The sequence below is a fragment of the Salvelinus alpinus genome, chromosome 1, assembly GCF_045679555.1.
Source record: "Salvelinus alpinus chromosome 1, SLU_Salpinus.1, whole genome shotgun sequence".
Classification (NCBI taxonomy): Eukaryota; Metazoa; Chordata; class Actinopteri; order Salmoniformes; family Salmonidae; genus Salvelinus; species Salvelinus alpinus.
In genome coordinates, this window is record NC_092086.1 from 57,673,199 (window position 1) to 57,691,763 (window position 18,565).

The 18,565-nt window shown below is 42.6% G+C and overlaps 1 protein-coding gene and 1 long non-coding RNA gene across 4 annotated transcripts in view; one reads left to right on the forward strand and one right to left on the reverse strand.

The window, feature by feature from the left end:
• Positions 1 to 18,565, reverse strand: part of LOC139581687 (uncharacterized) — a 44,709-nt gene that overhangs the window by 20,494 nt on the left and 5,650 nt on the right. The window lies entirely within an intron of this gene.
• LOC139581636 (trafficking regulator of GLUT4 1) lies at positions 852 to 18,473 on the forward strand. Of its 3 annotated transcripts, XM_071411612.1 has the most exons (6): positions 852 to 1,137; positions 2,175 to 2,280; positions 9,626 to 9,878; positions 11,814 to 12,100; positions 12,692 to 12,824; positions 13,692 to 18,473. In XM_071411612.1, exons 3-6 carry the CDS (start codon positions 9,710 to 9,712, stop codon positions 13,706 to 13,708), a joined length of 606 nt encoding a protein of 201 aa, XP_071267713.1. In that variant the 5' UTR covers positions 852 to 1,137; positions 2,175 to 2,280; positions 9,626 to 9,709; the 3' UTR covers positions 13,709 to 18,473. The 3 variants fall into 3 exon arrangements, with proteins under 3 accessions (XP_071267713.1, XP_071267702.1, XP_071267724.1); XM_071411601.1 differs by lacking the exon at positions 2,175 to 2,280 and having other exon boundaries at positions 853 to 1,137; XM_071411623.1 differs by lacking the exons at positions 852 to 1,137; positions 2,175 to 2,280 and adding an exon at positions 5,844 to 5,975.

Genomic DNA, 18,565 nt, shown 5'->3' on the forward strand with positions numbered 1-18,565 from the left:
ATGTTTTGTTTGTCCAAAGAGCAAACAGACCCACTATAACTTGGCCTACACTCCCGAGTGGCGAGTCGGTCTAAGGCACTGCATCACAGTGTTAGAGGCGTCACTACAGACCCTGGTTCGGCAATGATCAATAGTCCCATAGGGTTGCGCACAATTGGCCCAATTGGCCCGGGTTAGAGGAGATTTTGGCCGTGGTAGGCCGTCATTGTAAATAACAATTTGTTATTAACCGACTTGCCGGGTTAAAGGTTAAATAACATTAAAATAAACACGAGGTAGATCCCTTGTGTAACTCTATTGTATTTTTTATGTTTAGGCTGTGTGTGTGTTTGCAATTTCTGTCCACGGGACGTCGCTAGCATACAACACCAAAGTATCCCTCATGGCTCGGCCTGGCTGGTACTGTATATCTCCACTTAAGGTGCGATGAGCAAAGTTGGGCCAGACATGACCAAATAATAATAGCCAAGCATGTGCTGTATTTTCAATTGCTGGTGAATACTGTCAACAATATTGACCACATGATTATAGGAATAAATATAGGCTAACATAAGTCGGTCAGTGCACCAGCGACAAAGGAACACTGGAGGGGGTATGACTAGCTAAATTGGTATGTGGACGGCGCAAGTGGCGCGTTGGTATACTATTTGCCCCATCAGCGAAATAGAGCATGAGAGAAAAAAAATAAAGGAAAGCAGGGCGAGAGAGATAAGCGAGCGAAAGCATCCTATTGCATGTGCTGCGTCGACTTCTCCTTCTCTCCCCTCCTTTCTACCCGCCTCCGGGCACAGGAGTTTCCTGCCTCCCCTTCCCAGCCCCCCCCCCCTCCTCAATCTTGCAGCGCCGTTGAACAAAAGAGAGAGAGAGAGAGAGATGAGGTAGCAACATAGCAAGCACAAGAGCGCAATTTGACATCACACGGCGTGGTCTGTAGCCTAATTTTACCGTTACCGTTTACCATAGCTTGTATCAAAAGAAAAAGACAATTCGGCGAATTCTGGGTGGAGATTTTAATCGTAGTTTATTGAACTTGTGTTCTCTTTTTTACTACACGTTGCATTTTCTGTAATATTTGGAATTGTGATCAAGAAAAGCAAAATGTTAAGGATAATGTTTCATGTCACTCAATAAGATCAGGTAGGCCTAGGTGGATAGCATGCGGTTTCTATGTGATTTTGTTCATATTTTGCTATCTGTAGTGTACAGTAGCCAATCTGTAGTCTACAGTATGCACTGCATGTGCGGTTTAAAGTGGGTGTGTCATCATTGTGTGTGCATGCAGACTATGGTGCGCGCGCGTGTGTCTGAGAGAATGCACCAGTCATTTGTTCATTCTGCAATTTACTCCTGTACATGAGAGAAAGCGCGAGGGAGGGCGGGGAGAGGGTGCATGTGTATTTATGCCTCTCTTTCTCTCTCTGCGTGTGTGTGTGTGTGTGTGTGTGTGTGTGTGTGTGGCAGGCAGGCAGGCAGGCAGGCAGGCATGCATGTGTCTGTAGGCATCTTTATTATGCATTCAGTGGTTTTCCAAACATATATATGTCTGCATAAGTCATTGATCATCTTTACATAGAATTTGCTAGAATTTACAGTGTTCCTGCTTTTTTGATGAATTGCATGTGCAATCCACCGCAAGTCCTTCTACATCTTCCTTCTCTTCCTTCTCTTCTCTCACACGTCTAGGTGGGCTAAGATCACATTTTCCATGATGTGCTCATTCCCCTTTCCTCCCCTCCCTTCTCTCCTCCATCCCCTCTTCATTCTACCAACATCTCCTCTAGTATGTCAGTCTCACTCCCCTGCATTAATTGCAGATAATTATTCTATGTAAATGTCATCATAATGTACAATATTTATTATAATACCCATTACATTTCCCATATATGTTTATATTTTCACAACATTCATCTTTGTAAAGCGGGTTTGGGTGGTACTTAGATTTGATTTTATGACTCAACAACGCCTCTTAGCGAAGCCGAACACTTTTTATAAATGACATGTACATCCTTAATTCGTTTTTACAGCCAAACAACAGACCAGCCAATTGGTTTTTCGATAAAGCTGAGGGGTGGAGCTGGAGAAAAGTAACCGCTCTCAGATTCATAGATGGAGCTATGTTGAGCCCGAATGGATACACACAGTATACTCTAACAACCCTGTAAATTGAATGAAAGTATTTACAGGACAGAGAATATACAGATGTCAAGTTGTTGAGGAAGTAAGGCCGGGAGTCAGTCAAAGGCACCTTATCGGCAAACGCATTGCACCTGACTTTTAAAGGTAAATTACGTTAGATAGCAGTGTTCCCCTTTTGTTGGGCTTTCGAGATCAAGTGCGCTTATATGTGGTGTCTCAATTAAATAGCCTGTAGGCTGTATGCATGGGGTGGAAAGACCGAGGCAGTTGTCTTTCCAATGACATTAACTTCCCGAAGTATGACAGGCGATAGTTTCGGTTCCTACATTGACTAGATATTAAGTATTGATAACACATTTATTTGTCTCCGCCTGCTAAAATTTATGCAAAACGTAGTTCAAGTGAAGTGCAAGTGTCTACTCTCCTATTGTATTTCAACCCAACTCTGGCTCGCTTTCAAACTACGTCTAGCCTATTGGCTGATATAGCCCAATAATACTTATAGCCTAAGCAATTAACCGAAATGTCGTTTTTTTCCCGCGATTATTAAACAACTAATTGACCAACTTCGGTTAAATGACTTAGTTCCTTTTTTTATGAGCTCAACGCGCTGTTTCTCTAGAGATAAATCCTATCAAGCACGAAAGACATCAAATCAAAAACGCTGCAGGGAATTTAGTTTTCAATAGGCAAATATTAAACCTAGTAATTTGGTAATTCACTACAATGACCAGAATCCATTGCGCATATTCTTCCCGGCAGACCCAGACAGACCGCTTGAGAGAGGAATGTACTCAACACAGCAATGAGAAGGATAGAGAAAGTTTGGGAGGCATAGTTACACTACCCGATTGATAGTTGAAAGTATGCCATATCTACTTTGAAGAACTACTAAAATTGTGATTTCGTCAGCTCTTCAACGTGGGCAGATGTGGCAACCCAATGATCACGTATAGCCTTTTCGCTAGCCAAGGAGAACTTGGCTCGTTGGGGAGAACAGAAATAACATTAGATGGTTCTCTGGCTGTTGCTGCCTGAGCAGAGATGAGATGATGGAATTAAATAATAGAGTAATGTACACAACTGAAATAATGTGAATAAATGATGGTTAATAATAAGTGATAAGCAGTAATGGGCCGTCACTACTATCATGGGGCTCTTATGAATTGCTTTATTCTGAGTTGTTAGAGACAATGGAATCTTTTTTATGTTTTGGCAATTGAATGTTCTCAATATGTGGCTTTGGAATTTAAATTTAAAAAGCTGTAAATAATTTAAAGGTCATATTTCATAATACATTTAATGAAAAAAAAGAATATATATATCGAAACAGAAAACCGTTAATATATAAAAAAAAAACTAAAAAAAACGAACTGACCTCAAAAAAGAACTAATCGCTCAGCACTAGGCCCAAAATCAATGGTACTTTATCCTCATATTTCTTAGGCTATTTTCGCGCATTTTGATCTTGCCTAGGCTGGCAAAATTGCTGGGACCTGTGTAACACACACCTAAAATAACATTGCAGGACTGTTGTCAGGTTCGGGACCAGTTCTTGCAGGAGCGGGTGGGAGTCAGACAAGAAGCCAGTGGGAGCGGGCAAAAGCAGCAGGAGTGGGATGAAGAAATCAGTCCTGCGCAAACCTCTTATTTAAGTTTAAACCGAAAATCCACAGTGTTTACAATGAATGTGATCTCCACAAGCGTCGGGAACATTGTCTTTAAGAGGTGCATTGTCGACAGTGCAATGCGCTGGTCTACAACGCACCTTTAATCCATTTACTGCAGTGGGCAAAATCGGCCACACAGTGTTTCTTGGTAGTCTTAAACAAATCTACGTTGAAAAAAAAGTATATACCTCACACAAATGGTTATGAGCTTAACAAAAAGAAGATACCTGTAACATGTCAGATATAGAGTTTAAATGTATTCAATTGGAGTTTGCATTCCAATATTACACTTTATATACTGTACATCACAGAAGACTGAAATATAACAAAAACTTTTGACATAGAAACACCAGATTTTCGGTGTAAAAAAATAAATAATGTTTATTAAATTATTAATAACATTCCACCTATGAGGCCACTCTGTCATTTGATTGCAGGAAAGGGCAACTTAAATCCCTGCCTAAGTAAGGAAGTGAGGGAAGGGGTGTAAGTTTGTCTTGTAGACAATATGTAAGAGCCAGGTTAGGTTGATTGCTTGGGGAATTCAAACCGTCCCCACCCTAAACCGTGTTTATAATAATTATAATTTCATTAACACTTTGGACTCAATTCAATAAAACCCGCATTGCAGTATTTATGCAGTAGCTCTTTTTCCAATGGTCAAATTGTCTAACCAACTACTACCAGCTCACTGGACACAGACGTCAATTTAATGTCTATTCCATGTTGGTTCAACGTAATTGAATTGAAATTACATGGAAACAACATTGATTCAACATTGATTCAACCAGTGGGAGCCAGGCCCAGCCAATCAGAATGAGTTTTTCCCCACAAAAGGGCTTTATTACACACAGAAATACTCCTCAGTTTCATCAGCTGTCCTGGTGGCTGGTCTCAGACGATCCCACAGGGGAAGAAGCTGGATGTGGAGGTCCTTGGCTGGCATGGTTACACGTGGTCTGTGGTTGTGAGGCCGGTTGGACGCGGCTTATGGTAGAGAAAGGAATATTAAATTCTCTGGCAACAGCTCTGGTGGACATTCCTGCAGTCAGCATGCCAATTGCTCGCTCCCTCAAAACTTGAGACATCTGTGGCATTGTGTTGTGTGACAAAATTGCACATTTTAGTGTCCCCCAGCACAAGGTGCACCTGTGTAATGATCCTTCTGTTTAATCGGCTTCTTGATATGCCACACCTGTCAGATGGATGGATTATCTTGAAAACGAATAAATCCTCACTAATAGGGATGTTAACACATTTGTGCACAAAATTTGAGAGAAATAAGCTTTTTGTGCATTTGGAACATTTCTGGGATCTTTTATTTCAGCTCATGAAACATGGGACCAACACTTTACATGTTCTGTTTATATTTTTGTTCAATCTATATTATTGATCGATTGACTATGACTTTTCAAATCACCTAGTAGTGCTATTTGCAAAGTTAGCTCCAAGTAAATGTTCCAATTCTTCAGCCATTCCTGAACCTGCGACCAAAAACCAAAACAAGTGATCCAATGATTCTGTCTCTATGGCAGGTTTGAATGTATCCCAGCCTTACTATTCGATACGGACTAATCCTTATTACCTCTAATCCTCACTCTAACTCTTAAAATGATAAGAGGGTTGATAGAATTGTCAGATTTGGTCGGTCAAGTGACTGTGATATGTGGTTGTCTAACTTAGCTAACTTAGGTTGTGTAACTCATGTAAGGGAATAGCGCCACGTAAGTGTGACGTCACCTGTCGGAAGACTTTGGTCGCTTACCAGGTCGACTACATTGCAGACTTTACGTTTCACCAACCAATGGCTGAGTACCACATCATCGACTGCGGAGTCAGGCATCAGATTGTTCTATCATATGATGTGGTTAGCAGACATTTAAAACACCTATCAAGGTGTTGTGAAATCTGTCAGGCGTCTGAAATGTAGTCAGCCTGGAACACGATCAAAGGCTGAGAGAGGTGTGCAGATAGGAGGGGTGTGGCATAAAGGTTAGAAGGGTGGGGCTTGATGGGTGTGGCTTATCTTAAGGAGGAGTCAGATACAGCTCAGCGTTCAACACCATAGTGCCCACAAAATTCATCACTAAGCTAAGGACCCTGGGACTAAACACCTCCGTCTGCAACTGGATCCTGGACTTTCTGACGGGCCGCCCCCGGGTGGTAAGGGTAGGTAACAATACGTCTGCCACGCTGATCCTCAACACTGGGGCCCCTCAGGGGTGCGTGCTTAGTCCCCTCCTGTATTCCATGTTCATCCACGACTGCATGGCCAAACACGACTCCAACACCATCATTAAGTTTGCTGACGACACAACAGTGGTAGGCCTGATTACCCACAACGATGAGACAGTCTATAGGGAGGAGGTCAGAGACGGACAACAACCTCTCCCTCAATGTGAGCAAGACAAAGGAGCTGATCGTGTACTACAGGAAAAGGCGGGCTGAACAGGCCCCCATTAACATCGACGGGGCTGTAGTGGAGCGTGTCGAGAGTTTCAAGTTCCTTGGTGTCCACATCACCAACGAACTATAATGTTCCAAACACACCAAGACAGTCGTGAAGAGGGCACGACAACACATTTCCCCCTCAGGAGACTGAAAAGATTTGGAAATGGGTCCCCAGATCTTCAAAAAGTTCTACAGCTGCACCTGATAGCATCCTGACCGGTTGCATCACCGCCTGGTATGGCAACTGCTCGGCATCTGATCGTAAGGCGCTACAGAGGGTAGTGCATACGGCCTAGTACATCACTGTGGCCAAGCTTCCTGTCATCCAGGACCTATATACTAGGCAGTGTCAGAGGAAAGCCCAAAACATTGTCAAAGACTCCAGTCACCCAAGTCATAGACTGTTCTCTCTGCTACCGCACGGCAAGCGGTTCCGGAGCGCCAAGTCTAGGACCAAAAGGCCCCTTAACACCTTCTACCCCCAAGCCATGAGACTGTTTATTATCTATGCATAGTCACTTTACCCCTACCTACTTGTACAAATTACCTCGACTAACCTGTACCCCCGCACATTGACTCGGTACCAGTACCCCCTGTATATAGCCTTGTTATTGGTATTTTATTCTGTTACTTTTTATTATTTTTTACTTTAGTTTATTTGGTAAATATTTTCTTAACTCTTTCTTGAACTGCATTGTTGGTTAAGGGCTTGTAAGTAAGCATTTCACTGTAAGGTCTACACCTGTTGTATTCGGCGCATGTAACAAATAAAGTTTTATTTGATTTGATACTTCATGACATCCTACAAGGGAACCGATATTGGTCAACAGCTAGATATTAAAGCATAACCAGGGGTTGGAACCATTTTTCCCCCGAATCGTTTCGTTCTGAACAGAACCATTCTTTTTTTGGTTCCGTTCGAATGTTCTGACCAGCAAAATAAAGTTCTGAACCAGTTCGAACACAAAAAAAGTATGGGTTTATATCGTTCCTTTCTGTTCCCTTTTAAACCTCAGAAATATATACAGTACCAGTCCAAAGTTTGGACACACCTACTCATTAAAAGGTTTTTCTTTATTTTTACTATTTTCTACATTGTAGAATAATAGTGAAGACAACAAAACAATGAAATAACACATATGGAATCATGTAGTAGCCAAAAAAGTGTTCAACAAATTAACATTTATTTTATATTTGAGATACTTCAAAGTAGCCACCCTTTACCTTGATGACAGCTTTGCTGAGTCTTGGCATCCTCTCAACCAGCTTGTTCATGAGGTATTCACCTGAAATGCATTTCAATTAACAGGTGTGCCTTGTTAAAAGTTAATTTGTTGAATTTCTATCCTTCTTAATGCGTTTGAGCCAATCAGTTATGTTGTGACAAGGTAGGGGTGGTATACAGAAGATAGCCCTATTTGGTAAAAGACCAAGTCCATATTATGGCAAGAACAGCTGAAATATGCAAAGAGAAACAACAGTCCATCATTACTTTAAGACATGAAGGTCAGTCAATCCGGAACATTTCAAGAACTTTGAAAGTTTCTTCAAGTGCAGTCGCTATGATGAAACTGGCTCTCATGAGAACTGCCACAACAAAGGAAGACCCAGAGGTACCTCTGCTGCAGAGGATAAGTTCATTAGAGTTACCAGCCTCAGATTGCAGCCCAAATATATGTTTCACAGAGTTAAAGTAACAGACACATCTCAACATCAACTGTTCAGAGCAGACTGTGTGAATCAGGCCTTCATGGTCGAAATTCTGCAAAGAAACCACTACTAAAGGACACCAATAAGAATAAGAGACTTACTTGGGCCAAGAAACACGAGCAATGGACATTAGACCGGTGGAAATCTGCCCTTTGGTCTGATGAGTCCAAATGTGAGATTTTTGTTTCCAACCGCCGGGTCTTTGTGAGACGCAGAGTAGGTGAACGGATGATCTCCGCATGTGTGGTTCCCACCATGAAGCATGGAGGAGAAGGTGTGATGGTGTGTGGGTGCTTTGCTGGTGACACTGTCTGTGATATTATTTAGAATTCAAGGCACACCTAACCAGCATGGCTACCACAGCTTTCTGCAGTGATACGCCATCCCATCTGGTTTGCGCTTAGTGGGACTATCATTTGTTTTTCAACAGGACAATGATCCAACACACCTCCAGGTTGTGTAAGGGCTATTTAACCAAGAAGGAGAGTGATGGAGTGCTGCATCAGATGATCTGGCCTCTACTATCACCTGACCTCAACCCAATTGAGATGGTTTGGGATGAGTTGGACTGCAGAATGAAGGAAAAGCACCCAACAAGTGCTCAGCATATGTGGGTACTCATTCAAGACTGTTGGAAAAGCATTCCAGGTGAAGCTGGTTGAGAATGCCAAGAGTGTGCAAAGTTGTCATCAAGGCAAAGGGTGGCTACTTTGAAGAATCTCAAATATAAAACATTTTGATTTGTTTAACACTTTTTAGTTACTACATGATTCCATATGTGTTATTTTATAGTTTTGATGTCTCCATTATTATTCTACAATATAAAAAATTGTAAAAAAAAAAAGAAGAAAAACCCTTGAATGAGTAGGTGTATCCAAACTTTTGAATGGTACTTTATGTATTTTACATTTTAGCTCAACACTAAATTACTTTACCGGATAGATTACTTTACCATTCCGTCATTTTTTTATCCTGAAAAACTCCCCAGTACTTAACAATTACAAGCATACCCATAACATGATGCAGCCACCACTATGCTTGAAAGTATGGAGAGTGGTACTCTGCAATGTGTTACATTGGATTTGGCCCAAACATAACACTTTGTCTTCAGGACAAAAAGTTAATTGCTTTGCCAAATTGTTGTAGTATTGCTTAAGTGCCTTGTTACAAACAGTATGCATGTTTTGGAATATTTGTATTCTGTACAGTCTTCCATCTTTTCACTCTGTCAATTAGGTTAGTACTGTGGAGTAACTACAATGTTGATCCATCCTCAGTTTTCCTTTATCACAGCCAATAAACTCTGTAACTATTTTAAAGTCAACATTGGCCTCATGGTGAAATCCCTGAGTAGTTTCCTTCCTATATGGTCCCCGGATGTTGCTTACCCGCTCCTCAGATGGTTAGCTGACTACGATTTGGTAAAATGTCAAGTTTAATCTAAGCAGTCCCAATGAAGAAAGACATTGCTTGCTGGCTGGTCCCTGGTATACCTGTATAAAATGTTTAGAAACGCTAGACTATAGTATACTGTATGGTTGATCAGAACATTGCAGGAGCTCTAAGACTTCCATGCTAACAAACTGGTAATTCGATAACACCACAATGCAAGTAACTGTCAAATGAATTATGTTCTCTATTTCCCCTGTTCATTTCAGTTGAAGAAGATCAAAAGTCCAATCAAGACCAATCATCAAACAGGCCCAAACTACCAGTAAAAACAACATCGTCCGCATTCTGCCATGGCTTCCAACACCAATGCTGCCCCCAGTGGAGCGGAGGGAGAACAGCAGCCGGAGCAGACTATCACCTCCCAGCCAACCAGCGCTGAGCACCAAGAGACAGCCCCTGACTCCAGCCAATCGGAATCCAAAGACCACTTGGCAGTAATCAGCGAGAAGATGGAGACCAGTAAATAAATATTCCACAAACCCCCCCCTATCCTCCTCCACCCCACCCCCACCTTCTCCTCCACCCTTACCCACCCCAACTTCAAATTAACACCCCTCTCAACACTTTGAGCTCATCTCTGTTGTTGTGATCTACGACTCTACGAATGTTTGTGTTCTAGAGATGTCCCTTCACTTCCCCTTCTCATTACCCTGAGTGTCTGGCACTATCCATCCGGGAATCACTTAAGACAGATTTACAGATTTACAGATAGCAACCTTCTCTTCTCTTCAGCACCCTTTCTTTTTTCAATGACTCAATCCCCCCCTCCCTTCACTAGTCTTTCAATTAAACCCTTTCTTTCTATCCCTTTCCAAACGAAAAGTAAATGTAGATTATTGGCTTGACCAGACCATACGTCAATCACTTGTGCCCTTCCAAACAAAATATTTAAAGTTTTGAAACTGCAGTATAAGGGCAGTAATTGCAATCAACTGTGGTACTTTGGATGCAGTTTTTGCAGCATATAGCAATTATACTGCACTCTGAATGCAATATTTTTTCAGAGGGGGTTTCAGAGCCATTTGAGAATTGTACAAATATATTGATGTGAACCACAAAAAAATGCCTATGTCTAGGCCTACATGCACTCACCTGCTCTATCTAGACTGTGTCAATAACAGGATACCCCCGGATTAAAAATCAACACGCTCTAGAACAGTTTTGAACAAATTAATTTCTTCCAAAATGAAGGAGAAGCAAGAGAGAGAGCTCTAGATTACACCTATCTATACATCAGTGGTGGTCGGTGCCATTTAAGATGAGGGAGGACGATTTTTCATGAGCATGGCCTTATTTCTATTACATTCTATTGTCATTCATATTCCATTCACCCAGTTCAATGTGACATCGATAGGTTTAGGCTACTACATGATACTCAAATTTCCCCTATACCCATCATGAGGTTGCTATAACCTAGCCTATGAATGAAAGTTTACAATGTAGGTGCACACAGGTTGAGAGAAAAATTTGAGGAGTCAGACAGAGACACATTCACATGGACAGACAGTGACACATTCAATACCGCCTTGCACACTCTTTCCTGCATCTAGCTGATATAGGGTGTAATCATTAGTCCAACAGTTGCAAACAAAAGTTTCTATTGGACAAATTCAGGTATGTTTGTCCCCATTTTGTACCGTTTGCTTCCGTTTAAGAAATGTGTTTCAACAGAATTTGCGGAATGAATATATCCCTGATCACGCGCAAACACAGTTTACTTTCATAGCAGCCTCGTTCTATTCCTTCTCACATCTATTCACTCCTCTCACCTTTTCCCTTCGCTTGTGGACTTCAATGCACAACACATCAGCTGTATGTGACCAGGCGAAAAAACCTTTCCAAGCCGAACCATAACCGCTACACACAGCCTACATCGTTGTCACCATATTAGCTAAAGTAACATCATAGTCAACATAGCTAATAGAACTAACGCGTTAGTAAACCTGCTACAATCATGCAGTAACGTTACAGTGTACAGTCAGTAAGCAGTTACGCCGGCAGGCCTCGGTGGCAATACATTTGTAAAACCAAAAGCTTACCTTGACTTGGAAGAGTTCCAGTGTTGTGTTGGATAGTCATAGCCAGCTAGCTAACATAGCATCCCTCTGTTTGAGCAGGGTGTTTGAGTAGGCTAAACTAGCTAGCACATTGGCTTCTTGTCATTGTTGCTAGTTATCTGGCTGTTCAGAATCATAACAACACACACCGTCCGGCCACATTTATACACGAGCATAGTTTTCGTGACGTTGTCAGCCAACCCGTCTATAGATGTTGAATCATGTCTGGATTCCCGATTTTGGTGACAAAACTATGAGGACATTCTCTCGTTCCTTCTTTGTCCCTCCTTTTCACCCTCCTTCCCCTCCTTGCCTCCCTCTACCCACCCTACTACAGGTAATGGAATGTGTGCTGCCGACTCCTCGCCCACATCTTCCATCTCGTCCCCCAAGCGACTGCAACACGCAAAACCAACCAACGGCCGTGCCCGGAAAGGAAGCCGCTCTGGGTCCCTGCTGGGTCATGGGGCAGGGTCTCCCAGGCCTTCCATCAGCCGTCAGCCCAGCACCGTGACAGAGGAGGATAACGGCAAGCCCCCTAGAGACTACCTGATCCTGGCCATCCTGTCCTGCTTCTGCCCCTTGTGGCCCATCAACATCGTGGCTCTCGTCTTCTCTGTTATGGCGAGTGGAACTTTTAAGTATTTGACATGTGGTTTGTAAGTGTTGTCTGTGAAGGAATGTGTGTGTGTGCATGAGTGCGTGTGATATCTAAGAAACACCACAAAGATGAACAGCTAAAAGCAGTGGGAGGCCGCGATGTGTTAGTGATCACCTGCTGGGAAATGAACAGAAAATGATGGCCAATGTTCTGGTCAGAAGAGATAGGACTGCCACCCACTGCTTTTAACCTTTTGTCTTCACAGTGAGTTTTGCCTGTGTGTCTGTCTCTCCGTCTGTCTGTCTGCCTGCCTGCATGCATGGGTATATTTGTGTGTGTATGTTGAAGCAGGGGTATGTGAATGAATTACTGTGTGTATTTATTTATATGTCATATCTGTGTTCTTCATGCAGTGGTCACTTTATATACACCAACTAGGGTCCCAAAATTCCCAGCTTTTCTAGAAATCCCAGATTATGGATTCCTGGATTTCCTGCTTAATTCTCTCCTGATTCTAGGAATGTTCCAACCAGGATTTCTGAACAACCTGGTAATTTTGGTAAACTTACTAGCATTTTGTAACCTAATCAATAACATGTCTCCCTATTCTCCAGTCGAGGAACAGCCTGCAGCTGGGGAACATTGACGGGGCGCGGCGTCTGGGCCGGAACGCAATGGTGCTGTCCATCGTCTCGTTAGTTGGCGGGGTCATCATCATCATCGCAGCCATCGTCTTAAACTGGGGAAGTGAGTGGCCAAAGTGGCTGGGCTCTCGAGTTCTCGTTGCGGTGCTGTTTTGTGTCTGTCGTTACGTGCAGCTTTTGTTTGTTTGTTTGTGTGTGTTCTATCCTGCTTTGGTCATGTCTGTGTTTGTGTTTGTGCAAGATTTTCGGTGCTGGGTTAGGTTAGTGCCCGTTGTTGTACCTTTTTGTTCGTTTTTCACCCTATCTTGGCCAGGATTCAATCTGATTGCGTTGTCAACAATGCGCCATTTAAAGGTCATTTTCTATTGAGTCGACATGTCCAGCGTTTACCGTGAATGCGAACGCGGGATCATTGCCTTTAAAAGTTGCTTTGTCTACAAACACGATCAGATTGAATCCTGGACTTTGTAGCTCCGTTAACATCGGTTTTTGATTTTCTGTTTGTTGTTGAGGTTTATTGGGAGGAATCTTGTCCTGGAGGCAGAGCTGAGCGGTTTCCGCTAGATGGGTCAGCCGCAAATTTTAAATTGTCTATATCGTAAAAAAGTAATGACATTTTTTAAAAGTTAGTCTTAGGCATGTGGTTAAGGTTAGGGTTAAGGTTAGGGCAGGGCAGGGCCAGCTTACAGAACGGGCACACAGTGCACGTGCCCCGGGGCCCCCAACCTCCAGGGTTGGGAGGTTGGTGCCCAGGGGCCACTTTGTGGCTTGGCCAGCTAGTGACCACCCTGCAGAGCTGCCTCCAGGACAAGATTCATCCCAATAAATGTCAACCTGCGTTTGATGTGTCTGGTTCTTTATTTGCGTCCATCTGTGGCTGGTTTGAGTCAGACCGTTTTCAGTGTTTGTACTTTATAACATTATTGATGACATCTTTACAAACACCCTTGTGTTTTCTCTTTATTATTAGGTATAATAAAATCCTGAGGGTCACCATGGAAACCAAGAGCAAGATCGCAAGACAGCACACAAACAACCATCCCAACCAGACTTTTCCCCTTTCCTACGATCAAAACACTATTCTACAAAAGCACCTGCAACCTACAGTATAGTCCCTCATCCCCTTTTTTTGCTGCACGAGCATGTATGGCCTGTAATATGTTCTCTGAAACAGATAGACAAGTCCCTCATCTCTACCTCCTACACCACGGACCCCAACGCTGCCACCAGTGGTGTAGTGCAGGGTAAACGTATGTAAACGCCGGATACGCACGTTTTTAATTTTGCTCGAGTGTTTACCCACCTTTTGCAGACAAATGCATTATTGACCGTGAACAGTGATAAGGAGTTACACCACCTATTTTTTTGACCACTCGTCACTGGCTGCCGCCATCACTCAGAAAGTCGAAGGCGTCACGCAGAACAACACTGAGGTAGGATAGACAAGTGACAACCAGACTGGTTCCTCTGAATGAGAGAGACACGTCTAACAAGTCTAACTCTGGTCATCGAGGCCATGATCCCCTGCAATGGTTGCATGAGTCTCTCAGACTGTATTTAAAGTCTCTGCATAGTATTCCAGGACCAGGCTGCTCCTGCCAGGCTGCTCCTCCCGAGCTGCTCCGAACGTGACAAAACACGGTGTCGCCGAAAGGACATCTGCTTTTCTCTGTAATGGGATTATTTTCTTCCACTGTACCATTCATCTCCAGTCAGTCCGCACCACTGTAACACAACCAAGGGATCCTTTTAACTGTGACGTCAAAACCATCTCACACTATAGGAGCATGTTAAAGAAGTCAAAGGAAGAGTTAGGGAGGGAGGGAGGGAGGTGACAGGGATTGGAATTGATCTTTGATCAATGTGATGATGTTGATGGGGGGGGGGGGTTGTTCTGAATTTGTTCCATATTGTTCTTCTCTGTGAAGGGAGGGAGGAGTTAGAGACAGATGGGACCATCTGTAGTTTGATTTAGCGAAAAACCTGGGGTATCCATCTATCTTTGCTTCATCGTCTTCGTTTAAAAATACCTGGAATCTGGGGAGAATGAGCCACTCTGGGTTGGGGATTGAGGCAGGGCTGGTAACTCGCATGCACTCTGAAACACACTTGCTTACCCCCCCCCCGCACACACGCACAAACACCCATACACACAGAGTGTGTAAGAGAAGACAGATGTACGCAGTTACACACAAGAGACACAGGCAGGCACACCCATACGGCGGAATGACATTCTCATTGGCTGAGAGAAGGAGGGAGATAAAGAACAGGAGAGGAGAGGAGGGAGGGGAGGATTGGGGATAGCTGCATGGGCTTCAGTCCTTTGTTTGGCACAGATAGAGGCAAAGAGGATGTGTGTGTGTGTGTGTGTGTGTGTGTGTGTGCGCGCGTGCGTGTGCATATGTGTGTGTGTGTGTGAGAGAGAGAGAGACAGAGAGAGACAGAGAAAGAGAGATGGTGTGGTGCTTGATACTGATGCAGGATAAAACGTCTGAGAATATACTAGACTGAGCAGAGCCGGTTCTAGAATAAACACAAAAGACAAGCAGTAATTTTTATTTTGTTGCTTACTCTTCATTTTCCCAGCTTCTGTCCAGTATATACCTCCATATCACCTATTCCTTATTCATTTTACCTTTACTTTAACATGGTGTCCTATTGAGACCAGGGTCTCTTTTGCAAGGGAGCCATGCATCTTCCAATTCCACAACAACAATGTTATGACAGTCTGCTTGACAGTATTTACACAATTCTAAACATAGTCTACCATCTCTGGTCAGTTTGGATTCATTCCTCTCACTTCAGTATTGCAAATGTATTGCCCACTTTACCTCTCAATGTATGTATTCATTATCTTTGATGGTTGCCTCTTTTGTTCAAATTCCATACAAATGCCTCACTGGGGTGTTTGGTCAGTTGTTACTCTCTCTCCTCCCTGGTCAGTATCAGCTCCTATGTGCTTAGTGTTTGCCCTTGTCTGGTTGTTATTCACAGAGCAGAATGACCTCTTCTCCCTCTGGGAGTCAGTCAGTGTGTCACTGTGTGCCAAAGCCTGGAATGTGAGCCAAGCCACATACAGTAGGGGCAAGGCAGTATTTTGCTTGACTCTGGCTAAGTGCTCTGTCGGTGTGTGTGTCTGTGTGTGTGTGAGAGAGAGAGAGAGAGAGCGAAAGAGTGTGAGAGAGAAATGCAGTGTAACACTGTGTGTGTGTGTGTGTGTGTGCGTGCGTGCGTGCGTGCGTGCGTGCGTGCGTGCGTGCGTGCGTGCGTGCGTGCGTGCGTAAGATAGTCTTTAAGAGTGTGCGTGTGTGTGTGTGTGTCTGCCCCCGGATGCTGTTTTTAGGGAGAAGCAGTTGAGTCAGTCCCCTCCCACTCAGTTTAAAGGTGTCATATTCTACTTGGCACCCACACTCCCTTCACTTCCTGAGCCCAGTCCCCTGTGCATGTTTACAGTATCGTTTACAGTGCGTTTATACTTAAGAGTTTTTAATGGAGGCTGGGTTAACTCTAATGCTTTTACACCAAGGACATCTTTATGTAGCCGAGAGGCTCGTTGACCCGTAGAGCGCGTTGTAAATAAATCACATGCATATTTATTTGTCATGACGACACATGATATTCACGTCCAAAGTTGACTTTTTCCACTGCGATTTGTTTGGTAGTCCAGAATAATCTATGCTAATTTGTTATTTTGAGACTGCTCCACCTGACCGTTTGGAGCACTTCCTCAGAACCACCCTTGAGGTCTACGCTAGCTACCATAGAAAGGCTACAATATGGTTGAAAACCAAAGGAGAAGGTTTCCCAGGAGTGAGAATGTTCCACTCTGACAGTGCCAGAGTTTGATGTTTGGAAGGTTAGTGAGGGGGTGTGTCCCAATAATATATCCTTTCTACTGAAGTGTACACTCGTTCACTACTTCCCACAAATCTAAAAGCATTGGATTAGTGGAGGCATGCAGGATGGGAAATTCAGTTTTTAGTCCACCAGCCGTGGATGCCCAAATTTGACCAGCCACAAAAAAAATGAAGATAAATCACAGAAAACGCATGCACAAATATGTTTTTTTCCAAAATATTTTTTACATGTGGGCTTTGGATTGAACAAAAATAAAACTGCTCCCAAATGCTCTGTGTGAACACCCGCCAATGTTGCTGGTTAGAATAGACATTCTACCAGCCAATGGCAAAGTCTACCAGCATTTGGCTGGTGGCTGGTTTTCATTTCCCACCCTGGAGGCATTGGCTAGAGGGACTTTCTACAATACGTATTGTACCAGTTATTTTATTTTCAAATCAGTGAAGGGAAGTTAACAAGTGCACACTTTGGGAGGAAGGAGAGATAATTAGAACATTGCCCAAGTCTCCTGTAACCCCATTCACGCCAAAGTGTAGCATGTCAGTTCGTACTAACCACATAAGCAAAAATATTTTCAGCTGAAAGTGAATGCTGACTTTTGGCTTCTTTTATTTCCATTTCTCAATGGTTGTGCACAACTATGGATATTTAACCTGCTTGCACTATATTGTAGATGTATGTATATATATTTATTTATATACCTGATTATGCCTTTGGTTTGATATTGACTGTTATTGAGCTATTAGTGCTATTATTTGTATTATTCCATTATTATCATCACTAGTAGTACTATTGTCATTATTATGGTTACTATTTCACTGTTATTTCTACTAGAGTTGTTGCTCTCTTTATGACAACAGAACAACACAACACAAAGAAAACAACATTCTACAATGGCCTTCGCTGTTATTCAACTGGTTGTTTCTGAGCTTCCTTGACAAGAAAACGGCGCAACAAAAAAAAGCATGTTTACAGTTAGTTACACAATTCATATGCTTCAAAGATAGATACCTTATGTGATTACAACGATGATGACCAACCAGTTCATGAGATAATTTATACACACACACACACATAAATGTCTTGAGTAATCCATATTTTCTTCATGTCTTCTTAGTAATTTCCTATTAAGCTCTCAGGTCTTTCTTTCTCCCACCAATTCATTAATTCCTTAATTAAGAACAGAATTATTCCCAACTAATTCATGTTCTCCTTCTATTTTCTATAGTTCATTATTATATGCTATTTAGCATACACTTTTATCCAAAGCGACTTACAGTCATACGTGCATACATTTTTACATATGGTTGGTCGTGGGAATCGAACCCACATTCCTGGCATTGCAAGCGCCATACTCTACCAACTGAGCCATACAGGATCACTTCACAATTATCTATTTGATCCCCTTTCCTGTTTGTTATAAACTACATCCTGTCCAATATAATCTATATCCTGTTTGATATATTATCTCTTTGGAGGAGAGCTCTTGGGTGACTCCCAAATGGTACCCTACTCCCTTTCTAGTCCCATAGGGCTCTGGTCAAAAGTAGTGCACTATATAGGGAATATGGTGCCATTTGGGAGGTAGCCACAGACTGCAGCACCGGTGGTACCAGACCCTCGGCCCACTTAGTTAATCAGTGTTGTTGTTCTTATTGTCGTTGATTACAGATCTATACTATAATCCTGAATCAGACATCTGTGCAGACTTGCCTGACTGTGCATGCCTTAATTGACTGCTTTATAAACATACAGTATGAGTATGTATGTACACTACTATGTTAATCCAATATATTGATAAAGCACTCTGTATTGATCTTGATCCTGTTTGATTATTAATGATTATTGATCAAGTTTGAAAGGAACCTTGTGAATAAACCCTAGTTGAGTACGAGCTCTGTTTCACATGGTACATTGCTACACTGAACAAAAATGTAAACGCAACATGCCACAATTTCTACGATTTTACAGTTCATATAAGGAAAT

Bases quoted from the DNA above. Each gene is read 5' to 3' on its own strand.
- LOC139581636 (XM_071411612.1), top strand. From the start codon at position 9,710: ATGGCTTCCAACACCAATGCTGCCCCCAGTGGAGCGGAGGGAGAACAG. The intron at 9,879-11,813 runs GTAAATAAATAT...ACCCTACTACAG, and splicing joins CAGCGAGAAGATGGAGACCA to GTAATGGAATGTGTGCTGCC. The intron at 12,101-12,691 runs GCGAGTGGAACT...CCTATTCTCCAG, and splicing joins CTCTCGTCTTCTCTGTTATG to TCGAGGAACAGCCTGCAGCT.